Source organism: Misgurnus anguillicaudatus, chromosome 2, assembly GCF_027580225.2.
Source record: "Misgurnus anguillicaudatus chromosome 2, ASM2758022v2, whole genome shotgun sequence".
Lineage (NCBI taxonomy): Eukaryota > Metazoa > Chordata > Actinopteri > Cypriniformes > Cobitidae > Misgurnus > Misgurnus anguillicaudatus.
In genome coordinates, this window is record NC_073338.2 from 31471377 (window position 1) to 31493816 (window position 22440).

Sequence of the window (22440 nt, forward strand, 5' to 3'; positions counted from 1 at the left end):
ATGCAGGGGCGACATGCACCAAATATTTTTAAGAGGGCACAGTTACCCCTCATACTGTAATCATAGTTATTAACCCTTAATGAATACACCATTAACTTTAATACGCCATATACAGACTACAAAGACAAAAATTGAGAAGCGTTTATGAATTACTTTATTTACAACCATGGGCTTAACAGTCACGTCTGTGATTGGTTGTTATGATCAACGCTGCAAAAACAATAAATTAAAGGAAACCTATGCAATGTAAGCAGATAAATGCTGTAATAGACACCTTTCGTTTATTTTCACATTTATTGCATTGAAAACATAACATTTTTAAAAACTATAGCATATAAAACTTATGTATATAAAATTAGACTGTAAAAAAAGAGGTTTGACCTCAGAGTCGAGCAAGTGTTTTCGCGCCCCCTCTAGGGATGAATCTAGATAACTACATGATATAAATATAAAGAAATTAAACCATCATCTTTGTACACATAATCTAAACATTGCGGTACTGCGTTAAAGTGTTGTGAACGACGTTTCTGAAGGCATTTTTAATTTTATCAGATAAAAATAAGTGGAGGTAAACAGATAATCCAAACAAGAAAAATCGTCTGTAAATAATTCTCTTTTAAAATAATTCGCAACGGCAAAAACGGTAAAACTACTGATTTAGATACATAAACGCAACAGTCGCACACTCGGTGTCATATTGTCATATTGACATTGACATTCTGTAGTGTACTGTAAACGTGACAGTGATCTGATTGGTTATGGTGACCGTGGCGTGGGTGGACCAATGATAGTAAACAAATCCTGGGCACGCATGCGTACTGAGCGAGCGGTGATGGAGGATTGTCATGAGAATCGTCTGCTGTTAGCTAAAAACATATCAACGAAGGTATAAGCCATCTGTTAAGGGATTTTTTCGACAGAGTTGGTAAGTGACTGTGTATTACGTTCTTGTTATATCCTTTAAAGTCATAGTTTAGATAATATGCAGTTTAAATTGATTGCAGATTGCTGGTAAAGTTGCTGGCTCGGAAGAGCTAACCGTCCCACTTTCACTACTGCAACAAACATCTAACGTTAGTTTACCTAGTTATGCACTTTATACGTTTTGTTTAACATTTACACTACGTGTATTTCGAATATCCTGTCGTGTACTACATATAGTTTGGATTTATTAACTTTTCCGATGCTTTTGTATATAATAATGTTTGACGTTTGGCCTAACTTGTTAGCTTAGCATCACGACTTTTAAAGAGACGCTGGTCTTGACCAATCAGCAGCGGTGTTTCTGCATAGAGGGCGGGGCTTGATAATGGGCGTTGCGTGCATTGTGTGCACTGAATGAGTTTCGTTTCTGTTTTGGGTAAATAAACCTGTTTTCCTAAGTGCCTTGTCACATGTTTTGCTGTTTCACAACTTAAAAGCGATCTTTGGAACTTAATAAACCGCAAAAAGTCAAATATGTTATTTTGACTGTGATGTAAATGAAGTGTTTATCACACTTACATGTTCTCTGGGTTATTTATATAATAATGGCATTGAGGTCATCCCACAGATTATTGTGCTTTTTTTATTAATGTAGGCTTGATTTGTTGTCATATTTGAGGTTTTTGCTTTTAGACTGGATTAGTATGCATATGCTAAATTTGTACCCTTCCTCTGTACAGTACAATCCTCCTAATCCTATTTGTCATACAGGAATTAAGAACTCGGCCAGTCAAGATGGCCTCTGACATGCCTGCTTATAGAGGGATTATGACCTTTTACCCCACTATGGAGGAGTTCAACAACTTCAGTCGCTACATTGCGTACATGGAGTCCCAAGGTGCACACAAGGCAGGCCTGGCCAAGGTTAGAAGAAAGCGTGCTACTTTTTCCCCATGAGCATAGTTAAAAAGTCTTTATAAATAAATCGTCCCTTTTGGCGTGGCTTGTTACTGAAATAGTGATGAATAATATTAGAGCACATTCTTTGTTAATATTGTTATGAATATAGCTTCCAAATTAAAATACTATAGACACAATTATTGTTACAGTAGTGTAAATCTTGTGTATCTTATGGCATTAAAGTTTTTATCTTATCCCTGTAGACATTACATTATAGACCTTTTGCGAGTCGACGTCACAGTTACGCATGTGCGCAATGTGGTGGCAGAAAAACAGTGGAAATGAATTAGAATGAAACGAACAATATAACTCACTAGAAAATGTCTTGTTGTGCTGTTGAGTGTCAGAATAGGAATGCCAAAATAGAAGACCTTCATTTGTATAGTATACCGCCATCGAAGACACCATTTGAAGATAAACGTAGGTGTTTATGGTTGCAAAAAGCCCTCAACCGGACAAACTGGGTTGATGAAGTCATTCGGAGATCTTTTAATAATTAGAATAGAAAATAAGTAGAGAAGTTAACCGGAGTTCTGTCGAAGTCTGTTCCCTCTATGTGTCTCTTATAGCGTTTTCATCACGTTACGTTTATAATTTATTTAGAAAGATTAAAGATTTGAATTAGTTCATAATATCAATAATATTACCATTTATTAAAGTTTATATATTTTTTCGTTTTCTATTACTTCTTTTTACCTTCTATCTTAGCCTATGTCTTCTTCCTGTTTGTTCTAAATTATGATGTTTACTAATAAATATATAAACATAGCACACACACACGGGGTAAAGTTTTAATAATATATAAACAGGCCTATAAAAATTAATTTGTATGTAAACATAATAGTTTTAGAACAAACACGTAGGCTAAAAATATAAGGAAGAAATTGAAAACAGGAAATGATGAAATATTTAATAAATTATATTATACAGAATACATGATAGTATTGCTCTTATAAGTACTTCAGCGATTCATACTGTAAAAATAATAGATTTACCAATAAAGAACAATACATATACATTACATACATGCACACATATCAGTAGCCAAGCCTTTTAAACTTTTTAAACATAACTTGGTGAAAACGTTATAAGAAACATTACACTTAAGAGAAATATAGGGGAAAAAGACTTCGACAGAAGACCGGATCCATAAAAATCACAGTTTAACGCTAAAACACTTCACACCGCTATTGCAGAGCTGTCACTTTCTGCCACCAGTTGGGCTCCGCCCACAAAAAAAGTCATCTCTGTTTGCAAACACGCAAAAGTTCTATTGCTACAATTAGTAATACTAATGTACTCATTGTAACGTATTCTTACTAAATTCTCCAATTGTACGATTTAATAATAAATAATAGTATTTCGTAATAATACCTTTTTTTTGACAATTTTTTATGATTTATTTGTCCTTATTTCTTTATTTTCCATATTTTTTTATTTTTCTGTGTTCGCTGTTTTCGCTAAAGTGTATTTTCCATAAATCTGCTTTGCAATAATGCAAAATAGTAAAAAAATTCATTAAACCAAACTTGTTGCACTTGCTTACCAACAGATCGTCCCGCCAAAAAACTGGAAGCCCCGTCGTTCATATGATGACATTGATGACCTGTTAATACCGGCGCCAATTCAGCAGGTTGTGACAGGACAGTCAGGGCTTTTCACCCAGTACAACATCCAGAAAAAGGGCATGACTGTAAAAGAGTTTCGCAAAACGGCCAACAGTGACAAGTGAGTGTTATATGATTGAGCCGTTGGTCATTTTCTAGTGTAAATAAATGATAGCCACATCTGCTCTTTCTATTTGAGGTTTTGCAGCCCTCGATATGATGATTTTGAAGAGCTTGAAAGGAAGTACTGGAAAAATTTAACATTTAACCCCCCTATTTACGGAGCTGATGTAAATGGTACTCTTTATGACCCGGTGAGTAGCAGTTGAGTGCAATTTTTACTTTTGTTTGGAGCATGTTCGGTTGTGAATAAAGATGTTGTTGTCTTTTCTTGTGCTATGTAGGGTGTAAAAGAATGGAATGTGGGCCACTTGAATACTATACTTGACACTGTGGAGCATGACAGTGGTATCTCTATTGAGGGAGTGACCACACCCTACCTCTACTTTGGCATGTGGAAAACCACTTTTGCTTGGCATACAGAAGACATGGATCTCTACAGCATTAATTACTTGCACTTCGGGGAGCCAAAGTCCTGGTAAGTTTGCTTGTAAAACTTATGTCTGTCTGACTGAAAACTTACCTTTTTTGGGAAAATTACATAACATCTGTGCCAATGTTTTTTTTTTTTAGGTATTCCGTACCTCCAGAGCATGGAAAGAGACTTGAGCGGTTAGCCAAAGGTAAAGATGTACAATCTTTCTGATTTTCATTGTATTACATACAATTATTTTGCTCATCCTTAATAAAAAAAAATTACCTTGTGTTACTTTGCAGGATTTTTCCCTGGAAGTTCACAAAACTGTGAAGCATTTCTTAGGCACAAGATGACTCTTATTTCCCCTTCGATTTTGAAGAAGTATGGCATTCCATTTGAAAAGGTGTGTTTTTATACAATCATATGTATAATTACTATTTTGTATTACTGTGAGTGTCCCACTGATTGTCTTGTGATGTCAAAATCTGGTTTTGTTTTTTAGATCACTCAAGAGGCTGGGGAATTTATGGTGACTTTTCCCTACAGCTATCATGCAGGATTCAACCATGGCTTCAACTGTGCCGAATCCACCAACTTTGCCACCAGAAGATGGATTGACTATGGAAAACAAGCCATTCTGGTAAAAAAATATAAAATGCTTCTTACACTGTCCGAAAAAAATTACAAAACTGTACCTTTTCCGTCACTGGAGTTCTCTTTTGTACCTTTATGGGTTTTGACATTTTTGGGGTACAAAAATATACCCCAAGTCTTACCCTAATACCTCTTGTGTACCTTTAGGAACAATTTTGTACCAGTTAAATTTTAGGGGTACAAAATAGTTCAAAGTTACACAACACACCGCATTCCAAATTATTATGTATGTCACATAGTAAGTGCTCGTTATAGTTGTGGTAGGTCCTATGGCGTAGCCGCGACGGCGCAGGTTACGCGTCGGTTTTCATTGATACTTTTTTCGACATGCAAACACACGCGCAGACCGCTGGTAGGCAGTATCCACGCATGTTACCACAGTAGCAGCGCAACTGTCAATGAAGATGCAGCTTGTCAAGTTTAACCCACAACCGAAGAAGCAGCAGCAGTGCGCCCTTAGTGTACCACTCCAGTGACAGAAAAGGTTCAGCTTTGTACCTTCTTTTTGACAGTGCAAAACAGTTTCTGTGTACCAATAAGCTTTATCAGCAGTGCCTATACACCACCTTTTTTTAATCTTGGTATGTGTTTGTTTTAGTGTTCTTGTAGGAAAGACATGGTGAAGATTTCCATGGATGTATTCGTAAGGAAGTATCAGCCAGAACGGTACGAGCTGTGGTTGTCAGGGAAGGACAATGCTCCCATTGACCACTCCAAGCCTACGCCCGAGGCAGCTGAGTTTTTAGGTGGAGAGGCTGGAAAAAGTGGTGCTCAGGAACTCTGCATCGAGAACCAAAGTAATGAAGGCCAAAAGAAAAGGTGAAAATACAGTTTCTCTTTTCTGCTTGCATGCTAAAAATGTCCAAAAATAGCATACTAAAATTGTACAATTTTTTTTACTCGAATTAGTCTGGCCAAACAGAGGATAGGAACAAAAAGGCACCGAGTTTGTCTGGATGTACCAGAGGAAGTGCTTCCAAAGAGCGAAATAAACGAGGAGGAGGCTGAATATGGCAAAAAGGGTAGATATGGAGGTGCTTACTATAGTTACGACTTACACTTTTTCTTTAACTGGAATTGCAATATTTTAAATAAAAAAATTAATAATTTGTCATTTTGTTACCTTATTTTAGAGGAGAAAGATGACCCGCCTCCAGTGGTCAAAACCACTTCGTCCAGAGAGCATGCAAAGGACACGGTTAGGTTAAGTTGTGATGCAGCTACCTCCATTTCTAAAACTACCACACCGTCCTCCGGCTGTCTACACCCCTTCCCAAAACATCACCTAACTATAGCATCAGTTCCTCACTGCCTGTCAGCCGTGCCACGGACATCCTCCAAGCCAGGTGTGGCAAGCCTTCTCTTTCATCGGACTCTGAGTCCTTCGGATGCTCTGCAGGTCCACAGCTATGCAGCCAGATCGATGCTCCAAAAATATCAACATCTTACCACTGAGAAGCCTAGAGAAGCCCTCAAAGAACCAGACATCAAACCAGACATCAAACCAGATGTGATGCCAAAATCTCCTGCGCCGGAACCAAACACAGTAGAGGTTGGTTATTTCATTGCTTTTAGCGTGTGCATTTGAAATGTGTGTAACTAGTATGAGGTGCTCATATACAGGGTTCAAAATTTTACAGTGTGAATAAAATAAACAAACAACTTCATCACAAATGGTTTATTAAATTGCTACAATCAAGGTACCCACCGGTCCTTGAAATCCTTAAGGTTTATGAATCGGGGAAAAAATTCAAGGCCCTGGGGAGTTTTTGAAAATATACATGCATAGATACAGGTCATTAAATGTGCTTGAATCTATTTTATGCAAGAAGTTTTCTGAAAAATATTCATATTATTCAATGTGTAGTGTAGGATAATATCATAAAATTCTAGACTTTTTAAGCACACGTGCTAAACTGTTTGCTTTAAATTCTTATATCTTCTCTATGCGAATGTTGATTCATACCAAAATGCTTTTTTGCATAGTTGTGTTTGACACATGAAAACATCTCGGGTTACATATGTAACTGTTGTTCCTGTACACTAGCAGCTGATATTCAACTACTGTTTTGCTTTTTTTAGCGTCAAATTGAAAGCGAGAAAGAAAATAAGAGTATGAAGAGGAAACTACAGCCACTCAGCAAGCTGCCCCGCTTGCATCCTCTGCTCAGAGAGCTCTCCAGTGATGATGGTTAGTATCTGATGCATGCTGTTATTTTGTAATCCCATTGGTGTTTGTGTTTTTGCTCATTGAGTCCTTCGCTCCACAGAGATCCAGGAGCCAACACCTGAGCCTGAGGAAACCGATCCCTGGGCGAGACTCCTGGCTCCCATGTGGCAAAGCAAACCACGTGACTTTGAAGTTGAGAAGGAGTTCAACTTCCGCATGGGTCGGCATCCCCCATACTGTGCAGTGTGTACACTTTTTCACACATACGAAGAGGTACGATATTGCCATCATCATGATCATGCACTCCTCTTACAAGTTTTTACTTAAAGTTTAGATTTTTATTTAGAAACCTAAAGGTCCAGTATGTAACTTTGTTAACACAATATCATGGCTATTGACAGAGTGATGTGATCAACATGAGTGAAAGCAGTTGTTCAGATGATGGAGGAGGCACACAGAGGACCAAACCACTGATTCCAGAGATGTGCTTCACCAGCAGCTCTGAAGGACATCTGTCCACCCCTCATCTGGAGCAGGATGGCACCAGTCGACTCATCAGCTGCTCTGTGTGCAGTGTGCGCGTACATACAAGTAAGCACTTTGTTTAATTCTTGAAATATTTTCAACTGACTGTGTTTTAAATGCCACTGTTTTGTAATAAACATGCAATCTTTTTAACATCAGGTTTAAGTTACTAATTGTTTGAGGCTTTGGTTGTAAGAAATGGAGACTTTGGGCAAAATTTTAGATAGTTAAAACAGTAATTTAATAGTAAAGGTATGTTTATTTCACAAGGAATCACATGGATAACAAGTAACAATTGATTTTAAATAGACCTAGGAATCGGATATGATCCCACAATGTACTGTAAACTTGCATTTAGATGTCAAATTTTGCCTTTGTAATTGTATCCATCACGAAGGGACTGGGTTAAGTTACACCCTACAATAAGGTTTTATTTGTAAACATGAGTGAATGCATTAGCTAACATAAACTAGCAATGAGCAATACTTCTACAGCATGTATTAATTTTATTTTAAGTTTAGCATTTACTAGTACACTTTGAAAATCAGAAGTTGTATTTGTTAACATTAAAGCACAATGAGCTACCATGAACAATTGTATTGGCATTAAATATACAATTTGTAAGATATTCCAAAAACCACTAGGCCAGTGTTATATATTTTGTTCAGCTGATTACTAACAATATCTCTGGCAATTTACAAGTAATTGAAAACATTATTCTAAACAGTGACACAGAGCAATGCAGTTGCCTGTCAATGACGTTAATTTCCACGTTACCCTTTGTTACCGCCTTTACTGATGTAGAAGCCACATGACAACAGTGTTGTGGCCAAATGCTGGAGTTTGCGTTAATGTGTGTTACTGTGGGTTCTCACCAGATGCGAGTTCAACGATTTGCGCGAGTAGATTACATACAAAGTCAATGCAAAGACGCGATCAGAAGCATCCTTGCGTGGGGCGATGCGAATTACGCGATACAGGCGGCACGTTTGCCGCAAAAACACGCGCTATTCGCCTCAAACGCGTCTTCGCCCAAGTTGAACATATTCAACTCGAGCGAAGAAATTGCATGACACGAAGTTAATCCCGCGAGTAATCTAGAGCGAGTAACGCGATGCCCCGCGTTTGGTGTGTACGTAGCATTAGTGTATAGCGTCTTTCGGGCTACTCGCTTGTTTATGGTAAGTTTGTTGATCTGAACACTTAATTCTGTGCTGTGTTAACACACCATCCAATTGGACTAATACTCTAACATCTATTACTAACAATTTCATTTTGAACATTAGATAAAGAAATAAAACAATGTCATCAAACGCAACATTTATAAAACTTAATTACTTTCCCTCATCCGTTAACATGATTTCTCATTCCCGTCTGATAAATGGGCATCAGCGGATTAGTTAAAGACAACAAATTCCATCATTCCACGCTGCTTCAGAGCGTCATTAATCAACGTCATTGTTATTGTTTTGATCGTGCAGTCTCTAGCAGCAGATTCTACAAATTGTACTAACATTAACAAAGGTGAATAAATAATGAAAAACTACATTATTATTGCTCATTGTTAGTTTGTTAGTTAATGCATTAACTAATGTTAACAAATACAATCTTGTGTTAAAATAAAGTGTTAAATGTTGTCAATAAATCTCTTGTCACTTAGTATGTAAATGAAAATATTATTTGGTGAAATTTGCCGTGAACTCCAATAAGGTGATGTCATGAAAAGATGAAATGGTGACCAGTATCTAAAAAATATGGATTTCCTATAACCATTTAAGCCGCAATCTTAATGTTGTTAAAACAGATTTCATGTTTCAAGTAATCTGCATCTTTGCGCATTTAACTAAAAGTGGAATTTGATATTTAAAATATATTAAGTTGAAGTGTTGTTTACAAGTTGTTACGGTGTGCCTCAGGACACAAAGCTGGATGCCTGGACGTGTTCCCGTTGTGAAGCTAATGCACTTACTCAGGTAAGATGGATTGCTTGTGTAGTCAGAACTTCTGCAATGCACTTTTGCCGTCACTAGAGGGCATTATCGTGTCTGAAAGTCATGCTTGACAAGCTTTTTACTCGAGTTTTTAATTGCTAGTGAAATCACAGATTGTTTGTGTCTCTTCCCCAGGACTGCTGTTTATGTTCTCTAAGAGGAGGAGCGCTGCAGAGGGCCAACAATGACAAGTAAGTCCCCACGGGCCTCTTGCTTAAAGTGATAATTTACCCAAAAATTAAAATTCTGTATCAGGAAGATATTTTGAGGAATGTTTGTAACTAAACCAATCAGAGGCCATAATTGACTTCTATAGTAGGATAAAAGTATGAAAGTCGTTGAGTTTAATTACAAACACTCCTAAAAATATATTCCTTTGTGTTCATCAGAACAAAAACATTCCTACAGGTTTGTAACAACATGAGAGTGAGAAAAAGATGACAGCAGTTTCATTTTTGGTTGAATTATCACATACCATTTTCAGATAAATGCATTCTTCTCAGCTAAAAGGCTTATTGTGAACTGAGTTTCTCAGAAGCTGACAGCATGCCACGTTAAGGTGGTTGTACCTCCGGCACCGGTGAAACCTGCTGAGTAACCTGTGTTTGTGTTTTAGGTGGGTTCACGTGCTTTGTGCTGTGGCAGTACAGGAGGCTCGCTTTGTGAACATTGCAGACCGTAGTCCTGTTGATCTTAGTAGTATACCACTGCAGAGGTTTAAGCTGGTGAGTGAATGTCTACACTGTAAAGGTGTTTTCATATAAAAACGAAACAAATTGTGTGCACGTGTTTTTGTGTCCCGGTGGGGCACTTCAGCCTGAATGCACACCAACTCATGGGGACTCTTGTCACCATGGGGACCTAAATTGAGTTTATAAATCGTACAAAATGTTTATTTTTCATGTTAAAATGCAAAAAAAAATTGTGAAAGGGTATGGTTTTGGTTATATATCTATGATTGTAACCAAATGCTCTCGACATGTACTATACGTTCATACTTGGGCATTAAATCCAATTAATACTGGTTTTTAGGCAAAATCCATTAAGAGTGTTGGCGTCTAAGATCTTCGTCATTTTTATATATGAAAAACACCATAAAAAAAAATGAGTTACTACCAAAATCAGTATTACATTAGATCAGTATTTAAAAGTAAATTCTTAATTTTACGCAAAATACAATATCCGCCGTGTTATTCTGTCATCTTTTTTCCCAAAACGCAATAAAGGCCACTCCTCCTTTTCTCCAGAATGCAATAAATCTGCTCAACAAATCACAGCGCACCATTCCACGCATTGTAAATAAACAATGGTGGCGTGTTGAATACACACGGAATCTTAGTTTTTCTCATCTTGTACTTTGTGATCAACAAACAAAGAAAAACAAAATAATACTTTAATGGCATTGATAAACATGTGTTGGTTTTCTGTGACGGGAAAGAAACGTAAGCCATCAACATCTAATAATTTACGCGAGAGGCACTCGGGAGACGGAAAATGCCGGTTGCTTGTTCCCCCGACAGCATCAAGCTTCTGTCATGCTAACACATTGACCCCAGGGGATCTTATGACCAAACAGGACCAAAACATTTTACAGCTGATCGCTGTGAAAAAAAGTTCAATGATGACGTCCCAAGTATAACCGCAGCACTGACAGTGTTATTATTATGACAAAGTAAATGCAAGCACAAATACAAGTGCATAATAAATATAAAGTTGCTGTTCTGAGCTGTCAGTCTTCTGAAAATTCTAAGCATTATTTACCCATATTTGGTTTGTTATTAAATTTGGTTGTACATCACACATCTATGTCATAGACCCTGCATCATCCTACAGATTTGCAAAGACAAACCAATAGCTTAGACTGTCTGCATATGTTTTAGTGTTATTATAAGACACTTTCATTTATAAATTTTTTTGCATATATTACTGATGTTTGTACTTTACAAAGAAACTCCAAAAAAAAAAAAAAAGATTTGAGAATTGATTCTTGGCAACTCTTATCAATTATTTCAATGGCTGAGATTTTGATACTGACAATATGCTGATGTAAGCTAAAATGTTTGTGTTAATTCAGCTCAACCTAAACAAGATTTAGATTTTTCTGAAGTTTTGTATTTAAACCACATCTTGCAAATAAATTTTTTCATGTTGCAGAAATGCCAGTATTGTCGCAAGTGGGTGAAAAGGGGAGCCGGTTGCTGCGTGCAGTGCTCGCATGGGCGCTGCTCCACTTCCTTTCATGCAACATGTGCACAGGCTGCTGGGGTTCAGATGCACCCAGATGATTGGCCCTTCGTCGTCTACTTCACCTGCTGGAGACACAAGGGTAACATCCAAATAGAGGTATGGATACGAGAGTGTGATAGACACATTCAGAATAAAAGGTCTAGTGTGAAAAGAATGAGATAGCAGAGTGTCTCTGAATGTCACTGAATGCAGTTATTGGAGCCGAGCCAAGCCAGCGTCCTGACACGAACTCTGACTTAGTCACATAACAAAGATTTCTTTTCATACTCATTTTCATTCAGTGATTCTTTCACTGCTCATTTTTACTATACGTATGAACATGCATACATTGAATGTAAGCCCCACTGTTAAAAATAAGATGCTTGACAAGAACATGTTGCTTGAGGTAAACATGTTGAAAGCTCTGCCTATATTTAAATAAAACCGGTAATCCTTTCTCTTATCTCTTACACATGTATAGATTTCGTGGCCTAAATCTTGCATAAAAGTGTAATTTTTCCTTCTACGTCATGGGGTGGTTTCCCGGACAGGGCTTATCTTGATCCCAGACTAAAATGCATATTTGAGCTGTCTGAATTTAAAAACTCCTTGTACTGACATATCTTAACATATATCAATGCCATTGTTTTGTCTTAAGATGCACACCAGTATTGTTTTTGGTAAGATTTGTTTGTAAAAACTACTTAAATGTCCTAATATAACTAAGGCCTAGTCATGGATTAATCTGAACCCTATCTGGGAAACTGCCCCTATATGTGACTTAGTTAATAAAGAAATGGTTGCATGGAATATTTTTCTTCAATTCCTGTTATGCATCAACGTCTAAATCTAACAGCAGGGCAAATCAAAGCTAAATGTAGTTTGTCGCTTGATAAAATTACTGACAATGTGGCTAAGCCTTCTGCACACATGTGTGCAGTGCTTTTGCGGTGCGTATTATTCCATGTATACCGTGGGATCCATCAACCACACGTTGTGCTTTCACACATACAGTACTCCGTTTGCAGGGCGCGGTGGACCCGCTACTTCTGCATATGATTGACACTTTCTGCAAAAAACGCCGCCTCCATAAACAATATAACATAGTATACTGTGTTCATTTTTTACTTAACAGTATAGACGGTTTCAGCAGTAACAACATAAACAAGTAGCTTTCGTGGTAAACGCATTACTTCATGTAAACTTCGCTAAGAATAAATAAACACAAAGTCCTTTTAAAGAAGTTTATTTATATAACAACAAAATAAACAACACATAGATTACCTAGGAAACCAAAACATTTGTTATTTTCGACGAGGTATTTGTTTAAGAGTTCAGTTTCAGCAACTAGTCAGACCATTAAACAAACAGAAACCGGAAGTAAAGTTCGGGCCAGGCGCGTAATCGCGTCACAGCACGCCCGTCCAATGAAACGTTCTTTACTTTAGATATTACTGAATAGAGTCGATAAGAAGTGTGGAGGATGTTTAACTCTTTCACCGCCAGCATTTTTCATGATTTTCACAAAAGTTTAATGCCTTCCAGAAAATGCTCCTTTTTAAATATATAAACATACAATATATGAATTAAAAGAACAGACTCTCTGCTTTCAAACAAAAAATCTGTTTCATCCTACCTTCATGTGTTCTGTTTTTATCACCTCTCAAATATGCGTAGGTTTCATCAAAACTCAACATTTTGAGCAAAAAGCTGAGATAATTCCATTTTTGTGAAGGAATTTTGATAGAGATGAGATGCAGAGCGATCTTTAAAACATACACGGACATACAGCTGTTTGCCCTAGGGCAATACTTCCGGGTTTTATAAGTTGCGGAATCCACCTGGTGGATAGTAGCAGTATTGCAGATTGATGAGATAACTCGTCAATGGCGGGGAAAGAGTTAAAATCTTTAGCCTGGTGGTCAGGACACAGGAATGGATCAAATCAGTACATATGTTTTGCATGTTGTAGACGAGTATATAAGGGCAATGAACGTCTTGTATGGAAATAAATATCACCATATAACTTAACCCTCATAAACCCCTATTTTCCTGTATACATTAGAGTTCCTTGGGGGTAAAAATGATCTCAGAAGTTAAGAGTGATTACAAAAATATATACATTTTTAATTATAATATATAATTTTTTTTGTTTACTTTCCATCTATACATTAATGCTGTGTTTTGGGACATATAAAGTATTTTTGTACCTGTTTAGCACTCAATTCCTCAACTACACCAATAGCTTACCTGTAAAATATAAATTTTTTATGAAAAATTCAGACAAATTTTGATCTAAATTTGTTTTAAATTGTTTTTAGATATTGATATAGGTGTTGAATTCCGGCATTTCGTTTTTAGAAAAAAACATAAAAGAATTACGCTTTAGATAATATATCATTTCGACCAGCAGATGCCCATAGAGACCCATTCATTTTACTGGATGTGGCCAACTGCTCAACATCACTACTTTAGTGAAACGTTTTGTGAATTTATGTTTATATAAACATTAGAAAGGACATTAAAAATAAATATTATTTCAAATAGTAGAATATTTTGTAGTTTTTGATGCATTTTGAAATGTCTGTTACAAAATGCCACATAAATTTTAAGTGTGTCTGTGTTTGATTTATATTATATAATTAATAAAATAATTTGTTGTTCGCTTTCATATTATAAACAATGTGAAGCTGTGTTAAATCTGCAGCAGCACTGTTGTTAACATTTGCACTGCACAAGTTGTGTAATGATTGATGTGCATTGTTGTCCTCTTCAGCGCAACAGGGCCTCTATGCGGGAGCTGGAGAATGGACAAAAAGTGATCTGCAAGCACAAAAACGGCCGATACTACCACTGTGAGGTGGTCGAGCTAACCAAAGCCACCTTTTATGAAGTTATCTTTGATGACGGCTCATTTAGTGACAACCTATTTCCTGAGGATATAGTGGTACGTGTGAAGCTAGATGAGCCCAAATGATTATTTGATGATCTATTCTAAAAAAAAACATCCTGTTCTGAAGCAATTCTTTATTTACCAGAATAGGGACTGCAAGCAACTCGGCCCGCCATCGGAGGGTGATGTAGTTCAGGTGCTCTGGACAGATGGCCTGATTTATGGAGCAAAATTCGTGGCTGCACACATCATCCCAATGTACCAGGTCAGAGGACAATAAACACACTTGTGCACAACATGTAGGTTAGAGTTGATTGAACAAACACAACAGTGAGGCAAAGAAGATGCACACAAAATGATTTTTTTTAGTGTTCAGTGTAAACCTGAGGGTTTGTTGTAGGACAGAAAACGCAACTAATGTGTTTTGTATACTGTTGAAGTTTAATATGGCAACATGCACCATCATGAACATTCACTATATCTTTATCTGCAACTTTTTGTGAGCAAGAGCTGCCTACCACAATGGATAAAACAATCTGGAGGGCTACTTTTTTGATATAATCTATTCAAATTCTTTTTGCTTTACTTGTTGATTGTTTTATATTTTGTTTTATCATTGTTTAAAATGTTATCATACACAGAAGAAACCAAGCTAATGTAAAAAATATGTAATTACTACATATTAAAATTGAGTGTGCTTTGGCGGGCAACTCGCAGACTCTGTGTGGGCACCCTGGTGCTCGCCGGCACCACATTGGAAACCATTGACTTTATTTGTTTATAACATTGGCTTTTGTTGTTATAACGTATATAAAAAGTATATAACGGCTCTATAAATGATGTACCAGGTGGAATTTGAAGATGACTCTCAGCTTACAGTAAAGAGAGAAGATGTTTACAGTTTAGATGAAGAGCTGCCCAAACGTGTCAAGGCACGCCTGGTGAGTGTTTTACTTACAGCTTTCCTTCATAGACTAAATCACAGCATGTGCAGTACACAGGGCCTAAAATGAACTTTTGCAAGGCCTTGACTGTAAAGCGGGATTATCTATGAAAAAAATAAATGGTTAGGATTGTGTATTTACCATCATTTCTATTCAAATATAAATTTAATATGTTTGATAGCAGCATTAAAGCAGTTTTTCCTTAAATAGAAGTGACAAACGGTGGAGGCCATTCTCACTCCTATATGAATAATGTCATATTTATAAGTCAAATTGCCACATTGTTACTTCCTCATTATCAAGAGGACCAGGGGCATATTTCCTGAAAGCAGGGATAACTTGTATCAGATAATTGATTAGTCTGGGTGTGTCGGTCCCAGAACACAGTTTAGGAATTAGTTCAATCAACCGAAACTGAAAGTATCACAGAGATATGAAGCACACTATGTGCCTGCCCACATCACTATAACATTTATAAACTGATGTAATCAGAGTGTGTTTTTCATGTATACATCTAGTGATATTTGGAGATATATTAATAATGAACATAATAGGGGATTATTACGCTTCCGTGTTTTGTGGGCGGGACTTCTCAACTTTGTGCATGGCCCCTTCCGGCACAACTCAACCGTACTGAAACAAAGATTAGATGTCACTGCTCTGTTGTAAGTCGAACAAACATTCCTGAATGAATTGAGTCTAGGAGTGGATGATGTGGCACTTTTTTACAACATTGCTGTGTTTAAAGGACAAGTTTGGTGTTTTACACCTAGAGCCCTGTTTTCAGATTGTTTATGATGAAATGATGAGCGGTTTTGACTGAAGTTTCGACATGTGCGGATGCCCTGAGGGTTTTCGGGTGTTTGTGTTTTGGCTCCCACCTCTACGGTGGGTCTACAGGTGCACTGGAACAATCCTTCCACTGAGCGAGTGGTCAGGGGTGTTCACTGATATGCTCACACAAAAATCACTGCAAAAGATGCTTTCCAACAGGTTTTATCGTAGTTTTTGTCCAACTCCATTGACTTGTATTAGATGTGCTGTGAGGTACGGTATTACTCCGTGCCGGGAACTTTGTTTCTATTCTTGCAATTGGCAAAGGTGGATTATCGCCACCAACTGGGCTGGAGTGTCTATTATTCAAGCTCTCAACTGAAGAATATACGGGTGTGATGCGTTTGGAAAAATAGGTCCACAAGTTAACAATGAATACTAAAACAGCTGTTGGAAAGCATCTTTTGCAGCGATTTTTGTGTGAGCATATCAGTGAACACCCCTGACCACTCGGTGAGTTTCACGTCTTTGTAAACGAAAGTTTAATGCATTTTAGAAACGATTGTTCCAGTGCACCTATAAACCCATTGTAGAGGTAGGAGGTGAAACACAAACACCCGAAAATTCGTTCTACTTCATCATAAACAATCTGAAAACAGCCAATCATCTTACCAATGATAGAGAAAAAAATCTACTTTTGGATGGTATTCTAATTACATGACCAGCACCTGTATATAAAAGGAATAAAATAAAAATGAATATGTGGTATTACTGCAAAGTTTTGTGTTCTCACAAATAAATATAAATTAGAACAGTATTAACTAATTACTATAAAATGGTATTAACTTTCCTTTGAGTCTAAGATGTTTAGTCAATATGATTAATGACAGGCATCATAATAAATTAGACATGCCTTTCCATCTTATGTGAAAATGGCCCCTAACAAAAGAATAACATGATAGCAGGGTTTTATATTACATAAAGAATTTTTGTAGAAACATCATTAGGTGCATCTCAGCACTATACGCTTACAAAAGTGAACAAGTGACGTTTATAGCGATAAAAGCTATATTAACAGAAATTACTAAACAATAAATTAATCTGTATTTCTTCAATTGAGTCATTCACCGGAAGTGGCCGTGCACAAAGATCACTGAAAGCGGAAGTTGTACGTATCAGCTTGAAAATCCCCTATTAAATATATTCAGTTCAAAATAAAAATCAATTTTATTTAAAACATATATATTTAGAAAACATGAATAGAAATGGACAGAAATCAATATTTGCAACTGTAAATGTAAGAAAAGAAAAGCTTTAAAATTATAAGATTGTGCAGAATATGTGCTTTCACGCCTGCTTATCATAAGTGCCAGATGAGCCGACATCCTTCGAGCTTGGGTCACATCTACAGGAAGCTAGAGCTTCCCCTATCTGATCATTTTTTTTAAATAAAAAAAAGACCACCAGAATCGTTCCAAGAAATGTAAGGTGTGAACAAATGGCAGAAACAGTGCCTTAAGGGGTGTTGTACTTATTTACTTTTCAGCTCGTTGACATGGGGTTTTAAATATAGATCAACATTCACAAGAAGAAATGTGTGCAAACTGGAATAATGTAGAACAATGCTGAAACTGAGAACGATCGCTAGCTTCTTAGAACAGTGTGCATGTCATGCGCATGTTCAGATCCAAAAAAATGAGAGATCATGGATAAGCAAACATAAACTTTTTTCTGGGTGTTTTCTGTAATCGTTGTGAGAGAGGGCTAAAATATACAGATTGGCTGTTCACACACAGACGCGAGGGTGTCGGTTTCAGATTTATCCACTCTGGGACCCGAATTAAAAACTGGTGCATTCATAATCCCAAAACGCCAGATCTATCTGGACGAAACGCCTATTTGATAAAAAAAAGTGTACGTATGCAGCTTAACTCTTTCCCCACCAATTACCCCAGAGTTAACTCGTCAATTAAGAGTTGGGTTGGGAACCGAGAACTGGTTCTGTTTTTTAAAAGGAACCGGAACCGCACGTAATTCTTAAGTTTCGGAGGCGGAGGTAAGATGTTCTCTCTTGGTCAAGGTTGCGAAAAGTATAAATTTGCACTACCAGTACAGCATCAGAATGTGTTTTCAGCGCTATGCAGACATTATTATAACCCCAAAATGTCGGGGCTCGAGCACCCACCGAAATAGTCAAGCACATTATGCTCAATTGCTTAACATTTCTCGTCTAAAACCACACGGAAAACGTGATCATGCCGCTTTAAAGCGCGTGGACGCTCCAAAGCGTCTGTCGTTGCTAAGTAACCTAAGCATTGCTTGACGTTGTGACGAGCAGCCACCTGCGAAAAAGAATTCGCACATATAAACACGCATTTTTTGTTTGTTAAAAAACTTATCTGATCCTCGTTTACATTTTTAATCATAATTCACTTTACATTTAAAATATTTTGTGATTAATAAACACAAATGGACTTGTTTAAGTATTGTGCACTATTTCTTATTATATGGAATCGAAACCGGAAAATTTCTTACGATAACCAACCCTAATTAAGAGAAAACGCCAATGACGAGTTTTTCCGGCAATCTGATTTCCGCTATTATCAACCAGGTAGCGCTTACCCAGCTTATAAAACACAGAAGCAACCCCTTAGGGCCATCAGTAAGAACTCTGTGTATGTTTTGATCATTGCTCTGAATCTGATCTCTATCAAAAGTTTTTCACAAAAATGTAATTATCCCAGCTTTTTGCTCAAAATGTGGAATTTTAGAAGAAACTTACCCATATTTGAGAGGTGATATAAAGAGAACAAATGAAGGTGGGATAAAACTTTTTTTATTGAATATATTTTGTCGTTTATATTTAATGAAGAACATTTTCTGGAAGGCATTAAACATTTTGTGAAAATCTTTAAAAAATGCTGTGGTGCTGGCAACTTTTTTTTAAACGCTGGCGGGGGAAGAGTTAAATGCGGCTTCATGTGGACAGACTTTTAGTTTCATTAACTAAAATAAACTAAACCTTGAACATGACCTGCTCTGAAGCAGGTTATCTTTATAGCGATAGTTGTTATGGTGTTGCATACCTCAAAAGTTTCCACTATTTAAGGAACTAAAAACAGAGAATATTCGCATACTTACTCTTAAACGGCTAGTCACATAACCTGTTTTTTTGGAATAACCCCATGTACAATGTGTCAGGCTTAAAATATCTTAGATAAACAAAAAATTTTAATGAAATAAAAGTTGAAATATGTTGCAGTTTTTACTAGTGTTCCTGAAAAAGAAGACTTAACATACTGGGTTTTTGTTCACTTTTAATTGCTTTTAATTAATCTAGATAAACATTTCAAGTGTCGTTTCTCCCCACAGTCTGTGGCGTCTGACATGCGCTTCAAAGGAGTGTTTGTAGAGAAGGAGGTGAAGCAGGACACAAAAAGACAGCGGGTGATCAACTCTCGCTACAGGGAAGATTACATTGAACCAGTCATCTACAGAGCCATCATGGAGTAATTACAAACTCTTCACAAATTATGTGGACAACGCGCATATCGATACACCAGCTCTACTAACAATAAAGCAGTCAACAAACAAGCTGGACTAGATGGTTTCATCTTTTGGACAAGCGAAATGTCACGCGATCATACAACTTAAAGTACACATCCACCACTGAGCCTATTGTTTAAAAAAAAATCAAGATCAAATTTTAGACCTTTAGGTCGAGTATGAATTTTTGCTGAAGTGTTCTCACTGTGAACAATAATATCTTAAGCCGGCAAGGGCACAGATGAGAAATATTAACTCGATTAAATAGATCAGGCATGTGTTGTGTAAGAGTGTTTGTTTGTTAAGAGAGCACACAACTGGCTTAGGCTCAGTGGGAGCGTTGGACGACTCTTTGACTCCCACTATCTTCAGTCAGATGGTGGTAATCTTTCAACTGTTTTTTTTTAATCACATCCCTGCAGACCCACTGGCTGACTGCACATGGACCTTTTGAAGACCATCGGGCGAATCTTCAGTCGTCAGTTTGGACGTGCTTCGCAATATCTGAATCTCATGGATGAATCTAGTCTTTATTAGTACATGAGCAGTTTTTTGTGTGATCTACTGTAAAGATAGGACATTATTGAAACTGTAGCTTTAAACGTTCACATTTATAGATGGGTTCAGGAGCTACATCTTAGATTTAGTTTTTATTTATAAATTTGCTAAGAATGCCAATTTCATGATTGCGTTTTAGTTTAACTCGGATGTTTGTAAAAAGATGTATTTATATGCGTTAAAGCAAAACTTTCTCTACTTTTCTACTATTTAGTTGCGTTTCTATGCCAACGCAGGTGAGAGTTAACTGTGACTAGTCATGGTCAAACCAGTGCATTTAAGTTCATTAAGTTTTATTGTTTCTAAGGCAGGGATGGCAACCTCTTAAAGCACTTCACTGAAGGCGTGCTGAGATTGTTGCTTCATTTGAATCACCTAAATTATTTTAAAATAAGTTTTGCAAAAATGTCTTGATGAATATAGCGTTCTCATTCACAGAACCCTTGTCTTTGTGTAGTAGGCATTAATCTTGTTTGTCTTTTGACTATGGATCTACATTGTTTATTTAAGGCTAAAAACTTTATTTTTTAAATTAAAAGCAATGTCTCCTATCCCTATGAACTGTTTGTTTATTTGGTGTTCTTATTTTCATTTGTGCGATTTGTTTACTATTACAGCCAGCTTACGGTCGCTTCCCAACCTGTTGCGTTTAAGATTTGTCATAAAAACTATTTTGGATAAGTTTCACCTTTCTCTTGTCAGTTTATGCATTTATCATCATAAAACAAGATTTTTAAAAACGGACTCAAAATGTGCATAAAGCATTAACTTCCTCACAACCAGGTCAAGTGTGTTTTATTTATGTCAGGTGAAATCCATAGGGATATTGTCACATTTTCCTTATGCATGTTTTTCTGTTCTCAAGCTCCAGAAATAAGCTCCTCCCAAAATGGATTGTGAAGGTGTGAAGAAACAATTTGACAAGTGACATTTTGCCAACTTGACCTGAGGGCCAGAACAAAAAAAATTATCATGGTTTTAACTTTGTGTACTATTTCAATCTCTTATAAATACAAATTGATTAAGAATCCGTGTGTGTGTGTGAGAGAGAGAGAGAGAGAGATTTATTTGTTTATTTATATATTTATATTGAGAGGGAGAGATGGATGGATGGACGGAGAGAGGGAGAGATGGATGGATGGACGGAGAGAGGGAGAGATGGATGGATGGACGGAGAGAGGGAGAGATGGATGGATGGATGGACGGACGGAGAGAGGGAGAGATGGATGGATGGACGGACGGAGAGAGGGAGAGATGGATGGATGGACGGACGGAGAGATGCATGGATGGATGGATGGACGGACGGAGAGATGGATGGATGGATGGACGGACGGAGAGAGGGAGAGATGGATGGATGGATAGACGGACAGAGAGAGGGAGAGATGGATGGATGGATGGAAGGACGGAGAGAGGGAGAGATGGATGGATGGATGGAAGGACTGAGAGAGGGAGAGATGGATGGATGGATGGACAGACTGAGAGAGGGAGAGATGGATGAATGGAAGGACGGAGAGAGGGAGAGATGGATGGATGGATGGATGGACGGAGAGAGGGAGAGATGGATGGATGGATGGTTGGACGGACGGACGGAGAGAGGGAGAGATGGATGGATGGATGGACGGATAGAGAGAAGGAGAGATGGATGGATGGATGGACGAAGAGAGAGAGATGCATGGATGAACGGAGAGACAGAGAGAGAGAGAGAGAGAGAGAGAGAGAGAGAGATGGATGGACGGAGAGAGAGAGAGAGAGAGAGATGGATGGACGGACAGAGAGAGAGAGAGAGAGAGATGGATGGATGGATGGATGGATGGATGGATGGATGGATGGACAGAGAGAGAGAGAGAGAGAGAGAGAGAGAGATGGATGGATGGATGGATGGAGAGAGAGAGAGAGAGAGAGAGAGGGATGGATGGATGGATGGATGGATGAACAGAGAGAGAGAAAAGAGATGGATGGATGGACGGAGAGAAAAAGAGGGGGGGATGGATGGACGGAGAGAGAGAGAGAGAGAGAGATGGATGGATGGACGGACGGACGGACGGACGGAGAGAGAGCGATGGATGGATGGACTTAGAGAGAGAGAGAGAGAGATGGATGGATGTATGGACGGAGAGGGAGAGAGATAGA

The 22440-nt window shown here is 37.6% G+C and overlaps 1 protein-coding gene across 3 annotated transcripts; it reads left to right on the plus strand.

Moving 5' to 3' along the window:
• Window positions 1–719: 719 nt before the first annotated feature.
• On the plus strand, window positions 720–20871 carry kdm4ab (lysine (K)-specific demethylase 4A, genome duplicate b). 3 transcript variants are annotated; one of them, XM_073853382.1, is made up of 22 exons: window positions 721–925; window positions 1696–1848; window positions 3437–3612; window positions 3691–3805; window positions 3896–4089; window positions 4185–4234; window positions 4329–4432; window positions 4532–4669; window positions 5282–5502; window positions 5593–5705; window positions 5817–6235; window positions 6766–6874; window positions 6954–7126; window positions 7255–7439; window positions 9270–9351; window positions 9505–9560; window positions 9986–10094; window positions 11524–11712; window positions 14372–14542; window positions 14634–14753; window positions 15337–15429; window positions 19579–20871. In XM_073853382.1, the coding sequence occupies exons 2-22, from the start codon at window positions 1720–1722 to the stop codon at window positions 19717–19719; spliced, it is 3087 nt and encodes a 1028-aa protein (XP_073709483.1). In that variant the 5' UTR covers window positions 721–925; window positions 1696–1719; the 3' UTR covers window positions 19720–20871. The 3 variants fall into 3 exon arrangements, with proteins under 3 accessions (XP_073709476.1, XP_073709483.1, XP_073709481.1); XM_073853380.1 differs by having other exon boundaries at window positions 722–925; window positions 5593–5717; XM_073853375.1 differs by having other exon boundaries at window positions 720–925; window positions 5593–6235.
• The last annotated feature ends 1569 nt before the right edge of the window (window positions 20872–22440 follow it).